Below are 7,055 nucleotides of genomic sequence, written 5' to 3'. Positions count from 1 at the left end.
CCAGAGGTGGTATACATGTTATGGCTCTATTTGAATTCAGGTAGCCATAATCTTAGTTTAGGCACGCTTATCATCAGACAACACCCACTCGTACTTTTCTGCACATTATTCCTTTTAAAATATAGCATCAGTTAAATTATATTGCATCTATTGATCTAAATTTAAGAAATGCAGGCTGTATTTCAGCTGAGATATCCATTATAATTTTAAGTGCATAACTACTTGCCAAAACTGTAACATATAGATTTAAAAGAAAAACAATAGCCTTTTTTGCCCACACTCTATTTTATTTTTTTAAGACTCCGTTGAGTGAAACCTTAACTTGGACATCTCAAATACTGTCTCTGAAAAAGGAAATTGAATCCCCCTTTCTTAGAAACGTGATAAAAGAGGAAACTCTCTCTGAATTTTAATATTTCAATAGAACCTCATCTGAAGTTCTTAAAAATGGCCAAACAGCAAGTATATTTATAGGCTCATTAAACGATCTGCCTGTAAGTCTCTTTAGCCTTAATACAGGCCAAAACAGACCGAAAGAGTTGCTAAAGTCTTTGCAGGAAATACAAATTATAATTGAAACAATCTTCAAAAGAGCACAGAGAGCAACTCCTGGTTACTTTTTCTGTTTGAGCTCAGGCTTCCAAGGGCTGGTGCCCGAGGTCGGTGGGTTGTGACAACAGGAGCCTAAGTTCTATGTGTGAGTGGGCAAAGAGAAAAGCTCGGCCCTAGAAGAAACACCACAGCTCAGCCGCGTGGATGTGTTCACTGGGGTTCAGAGACAGCCGAGATTAATTCAAAATCTGTAGTTCTCTGCCACTGGCCCTGCTGCGATGGTAATCTGGGCAAGTACGTAACAAACGCCTCAAGCTCTCCCCTCAGCTTCTATCATCCTACACATCTTCAGGGAAAAAAGCTGTACTTACACATGTGACCTAAAGAGAGAAGGGCTTGTAGCAGTAGCAAATTAAAACTGTGTTTCCTTTATGCTCTCATAGAATTCATTGCCTGCATGAAATAAACGCAGGCGGGGAAATACCTACCACAGACCCTTCAGAGAGGAACTACCCCGAGCATGAAAAGCGTATTACAAATGTAACTACTGTTATTTACGAATCACTCTAATCATGGAAAGCCAGAATTAGGAAAGGGCTGTGGATGTCGGGAGCAGCACAGAGGCTGCTGAGGTGTCTCGCAGCCAGACAGAAGAGGCACTGCCCGACAGCCGAAGGCGAGCGGACAGGCTCCCGTCCTTGCGCGGGCCGGACGCGGAAGGCGCCGTCCTTGCACGAACCCGGCGGCCGCTGCCCTGCCCTGCCCCGACCCGGGGCCCCGTCACAGGGCGGAGAGAGGCACGGCAGGAAGTCAGTTCTGGTTCCTGGGTTAAGGCGCCCGGGCAGGAGCGAGCGCCCTGTGCCGGGAGCGGCCGCGGGCTCCGTCAGGCGCTCGTAAGTCTGAGTGGCTTTGGAAAGCGGCGCTGCCGCGGGAGCGGCGGGGCTCGGCCCGGGGCCGGAGTGCGGGCCGGGGCATCCCGAGCCGGGGGATCCCGAGCCGGGGGCTCCCGGGCCGCGCTTCCGCCCCCGCACCCGGGGGAGCCGCTTCCCCCTCGGCGCCGCTCGGCCCGGCTCGGCAGCGGGGCCGGGGCGCGTCGTTCGCGTGCGGAGGCGCTCCGGGAGCCGGGAATCGCGGGACGGGATCGGCGGCTCGCTGCCGGGAGGCGATGGCCCGGGAGGGCGAGAGCAGGAGCAGGAAGAGGCGGCTGCCCCCGCGGCGCACGGAGCGAGCCCCAGCGCTCCGGGAGCTCCCAGCGCGCAGGGGCTGCCCGGCTCTAACGCTGCTGTGCCAGGAGGGGCTCCTGCTGTGTTAACGGCGCGTCCCGCCGTCGGGCAAGGCAGGAATTGTGTCTACTCAGGAAAAAAAAAAAAAAAGGGAAAAAACAAAACACAAAAAAGTTCAATGAGCTATCAGTCTCTCACAAATTATTATCTCAACAGGCTTCCAGTTTCCAAGATGATGACAGTGTAACTTACAAAATACAGTAATCATAAAATCTATTTTGAAAGCAGAAATATGTAGAGAAGTACTTGTGGTTGGATGGCACCTGTGTTCTCATCTCTCATGACACTATGAGAGGTAGAAAAGTGTATTATGAATTAATGTGCCTATACACATGATAAGCTAAAACCTTTCTTTCATAGCTTAAGGTGGGTTTTGAGGCAATAGAAAAGCTGGTATGAAAACTAGTGAGCTGTGGAACTGGGATTGCAGCAGAAGTATGTTGCTAATCTTTGCGCTGGAGCTTTTTTGGCATTTGACTAAGAAAATGCATATTACTATTTCTTTTTTTTCCGCCACCTATATCAGCAAAATGTTTCTGTAAGTTTTTCTTACAACATTAGCTGTACCCAGTAGTTATCCAGTGTACAACTCTTTACTCAAATATGAAATTCCAGTTGTCATTGCCATAGCTCCAGCAGCATAGCACTCACAGGTATTCACACTTGCAGGATAACCTCTGTAACTAATCTATCCTCTAATTCTGTCCCTGTTAGAATAAATGCAGCTTTTTGTAGAGCTGCATCTCTGCTGACTACATATTGCTGTTAATGATTGTGAAAGTCGTTAGGATCTAATGAATATCCAAAATGTAAGTTGCTAAAGATCAGGATTGTCAGCTTTGAGCTGAATTATGTTCCAGCTGCCATTTGGATACAGCATAACTAATCATAACTGATTAAAATAGCAGGGATATTTGGGTTGGAGTTTTTTGGTTTGTTGGTTTTTAGGGGGTTTTTTTAGGCCTGTTGGGAGGGAGTTTTTTCCTCCTCATTGGATGCAGGGAGAAGGGTAAATGACAAGGAACAGTTGGCAAATTCCCTGATAAATATTGATGCCTATGGAGGAGAAGCAGGAAAATGAGCCAGTTTTTCTAACTGCAAGGAGTTCTGGATATGAGACAGATAACATAAGAACAGTTATTTATTCCAGCAGCAGGCAATCCGGGGTGTGACTACAGAGTAGTTTAATCCAATCTAAATCTAGACTGCGGCAGTCCTGCCCACGGCTAGTCGCATGTTCCCACTGCCTCCTTGTGCTGGTAGTAGTGCTCCAGCAGCTTTGCAGTGAGCTAGCTCCAGTTTTAATTTCGAGGTTGGTTTTTTTTAGGGGGTTTGTTGTTGCTTTTTTGAGGAAGCAGGGAGCTACTTTGGCATACTCAACTGTGTAGCATAGAAGTACTGATAGCAGTACCAGTAAGCAACAAAAATGCATGGCCAGAGATGGGGGAAGGCTGGCCTGTCCTTCACAGTGGCAGTGCAGACTTGTGACACTGTTGCATAACTGTGACTTCATGTTACAATTCAAAGCCAGTGCTGCTGTTGAACACAGGAGTTTTGTCTGTCTATTACTGACTTCTGTCCCTGTGCAGGCTTCCTTGTGTTTGTGCCGTTTGAAGTGGTCTGCGGATCAGATCTGCATTAAAAGTAATGCAGTAAATACATTTAGCATTTAGTTTTAAACTAGATTGGTTTGCTGATACAGGTTACAGAAAGGTTGCTCGTGCTGGAAGAAAGGAAAGGGTAAGGTTGAAGAAGAATATCTAGATTATGGGCAAATATAGAACCAATCCTTCTAGTTACAGTGCCATCTTAAGTGTCACTAGTTATAACTTTCATTGACCTTTTCTAACTTCATGGAGTCTGAAGTTTAGGGAGCTACCAGTAAGTTGTTTTCCATACCAAGTAGAAAATCAATCGGGCACTGTGCTACAGTTCTGCCTGTTGATACCATCAGTCCAGATGACAGCAGCACTCTTTGTTAATGTTCCCAGTCACAATGAATGACTAAAAGGCTGGAAATTAGATATAAGGTTTACATATTGCTGTTCAAATTGAGGTTTGAGTTTGCATGAATGAAATTCAAACCTTCATTTTTTGTGAACTGTGAGTCACATGGAGCTGAGCCCTATTCTCTCCTCTAGAAGCTGAACATACTTTCTTAAATTCCATTGCACTCATTTTTTGAAGTCATCTCTTATATGTACAAAACATGCCATTTACTAGGTAAGTTGTTAATAATGGAAGATTTCCAAAGAGTACAAAATCAATACTGATGCAAATTTCACAAGCTTTTAAAGATTGTGAGAACACACTTTCAGTCACTTTCAGTTATAACAATGCCCTTTGCAGTTTAGCACCTGTCCCTGAAATGAGATATAATATCTGATTTTATTCAGTGAACTACATAGAACAGTCCTTCATTTGAAAAGGAAAGAAATCCTACCCATTTAGTTAAAGCTGTGCCCAGATATGAACATGAATATTCCATTTAGTGAAGGGATACTGTTTGGAAGGGGAAGGAGGTGGATGAAGTGGCCTGTGTTACTCACAATGCTTTGAGACAATATGCACTGTTGGAGATTATAAACTACTGAACCCATGTTTAGGAAAACAAAACAAGGCAAAACAAACAAAGCCTTTCATGTGAAGCAATGAAACAATTGCCTTTTATGCAAAACTTGTAAACTCGGATTTCAGTAATGTTTGCTATATTAAAGGATCCCAAAAAAATTCCAAGTTGTTAAAGAATTCACTTTGCTGCTAATAAAGTACAGCCATGCCAGAGGTGAGATACCATTGCTTTTCTTGTAGGAACATATCAATAAAATAAAATTTGCAGGACAAAATAATGTGATGTCCATACAGTACTCTATTGACCCTTCTAGAAAAGTCAGACCATATTTCTGTATTCAAGCCCTACAATGGGGAAGATATTCAAAAGCAAGGACACATGACCAAAATCTTCAAGCTGCAATCTTCAGAATTTTAAGCAGTGTCCAAGGCAAGCTACCTTCTTCATACTCTTCTTGCTGGGCTTGTCCTCATATGCATTCTTTAGTAGTATTTGTGATTTATGCATAATCCCAGGAGATAGTGAGAGATGATAGTGGCACTGCTTTAAATACCAGGAGAGATGAAATTGTTTGGGTTTTTTTTTCTAGTGGCTGTGGGGTGGGGTTTAAGACTTCACTAGTTTGTTGTCTATTGTACTTATGCTAAATTTTGATCTTAGTATCATATGTTGCTATAGAAACAAATGGCCTGTGTTTGCAAAGTTCTTGAAACTGGAGTCTTACATTTAATAGTGTGTTCTAGTCTTACATGTTAAAGTTCATGAGCTGTAGTTTTGGGAGTTGTTACTGAAATTGCACACCAAGTGTAAAAAGTTCGTAATACTGCATGAAAAGGTCCAAGTCTTGATAATTCGTACTGGTTGGTATCACTGATTTTTAGATAAAAGATGTTTTAACTCTATCTTAGTACCCTAAGTGTTGACATGTGTCAAATTTGTGTTGACATTTTCAAATTTGGCACAGAATAGAATAGATTTGTGTGACCTAATAGAGCTTTTATCTTTTTATTTCTCGATGCCGATGGGAAAGATGTGTTCTAATGTCTTTACAAACAATTCCATGGATGACAGTATGGGTGTTAATATCTTTGAAATGGATCTTAATGTCCTTACTAACTTCAAGCAGCAAGTTTGTTGCAGAGCCCAGACAGTTGGACTGAAACAGACAAATGGGTCCTTACAAGCCGAGTTTCTGAACTTTGAGGTAGAATGACAGGTTCAAGGGGGGATATGTGGTAGGCAGTTCAGGAAGGATGTACCTTCCTAGTACCTCAGCCAGTGGGGAAGAGAAGCCAGGAGTTTAGGATAAAAGGAGGCTGCACCTCCGAAACCGAGAGAGAGAGAAAACCCCATGGGCATGTGCCCCAGTGGATTCTCTCCCTTCCTTTATTCAAATAAAATTGCAGGACTCCTCTGTCTTTGTACACTGGCTTTTCATATTGTGATTTTTCTGTACAATGCCGAAAGCAAATACTGACTTTATTTCACAATTATGCAAACGCTAAACTTTTAGAGATCATAAAATCAGGTAAGTGGTAATCTGCACCAATTTTAAGTCTCAGTGTTAAACACTACAGATACATTTACACATCCTATACATCCAGAATTTGATTCAGAGTTAAGCTGCTTTTGTTTGTCTTTTGCTTAAACCTCTCCCTGGACATAAAAATAAATGTTGAGGTGAACAGAGCTATAGTTCAAGCTATGCTGTTAATGGTAAACTTGCTGCGCGTATCAGTTGAATATAACAGTGGTACAAGTCGTGCTGTGTATGTTTTTAGTTATATACTGCTGCTTCTTAGTGCTCTCTCTTTTTCCTTCTGATTACTTTTCAGGTCTGTTAACTTGACCAGCTTTCCAGTGATGAAACGACATTGGGAATTATGGACAAAAACATTGGAGAGCAGCTTAACAAAGCTTATGAAGCCTATCGACAAGCATGCATGGGTAGGGACCATGCTGTGAAAGAACTACAGCAAAAAGTAGGTGTTGGAATCTGAATTCTATCTTTAAAGCCATCCTTCCCATGGAGGGTGGTAGTACATGTAGATACCAGTTTCACTTCGGCTATGCACACTTTAGTGCATCTGTTAAAGCTGGAAATTGCCATTATGAAACCATGCCAGTGCACTGCAAAGTAACTCATTAGGCTTTGAATTTAGTATGTGGGTTTCTGGTTTTTGACCTTGAATTTTTATTAGTTTTAAAGGTTGGAAAATTGTTGTCTGTTTTGGAGGCTTTATAAAGTCTTCTAATGTAAACAGAGCAAAGATGTATCTAAAATTTACCTAACTTTAACAAAGTATTTTTTGGAATTTAATTTGCATTCTTAAAAATTCATTTTTATATTACTAATATAAATAGCTTAAAATAAATAATTTTTGTGACAAATGTACCTGAAAGTTGCTAGAATAAGTATTCTTCTTTTAAAAATAATAACCTGCACATTTATTCTTTAATGAAGTAACAGAAAGTTTCTGGAGGCATTCTGACCAGTAAGAAGCACCTTTGAAGTTTTAGTTAGTCTGTTGCAGAAAACATTAGTTCAGTCAAAACTCCTCTAGAACTTCTCAAGTAGGACAGCATATTTCAAAGCTATTAGGTTTGGGCTTTGTCATAGTCATTTTATCACACATATTTTGCCCAGC

The 7,055-nt window shown here is 41.9% G+C and overlaps 1 protein-coding gene across 2 annotated transcripts in view; it reads left to right on the top strand.

The window, feature by feature from the left end:
* The first annotated feature begins 1,340 nt into the window (after positions 1-1,340).
* Positions 1,341-7,055, top strand: part of TANK (TRAF family member associated NFKB activator) — a 28,442-nt gene continuing 22,727 nt past the window's right edge. Inside the window, exons 1-2 of one of the 2 annotated variants that reach the window (XM_056496597.1) lie at positions 1,341-1,445; positions 6,243-6,389. In XM_056496597.1, coding sequence (XP_056352572.1) covers positions 6,291-6,389 — 99 coding nt within the window. In that variant the 5' untranslated portion in view covers positions 1,341-1,445; positions 6,243-6,290. The remainder of the gene's footprint in view (positions 1,446-6,242; positions 6,390-7,055) is intronic. The other variant, XM_056496598.1, reaches the window with a different exon arrangement.

This window comes from Oenanthe melanoleuca, chromosome 7 (genome assembly GCF_029582105.1).
Source record: "Oenanthe melanoleuca isolate GR-GAL-2019-014 chromosome 7, OMel1.0, whole genome shotgun sequence".
Taxonomy (NCBI): domain Eukaryota; kingdom Metazoa; phylum Chordata; class Aves; order Passeriformes; family Muscicapidae; genus Oenanthe; species Oenanthe melanoleuca.
Note: the sequence above shows the minus strand (reverse complement) of the source record. Positions and strands in the feature narration are given on the sequence as shown.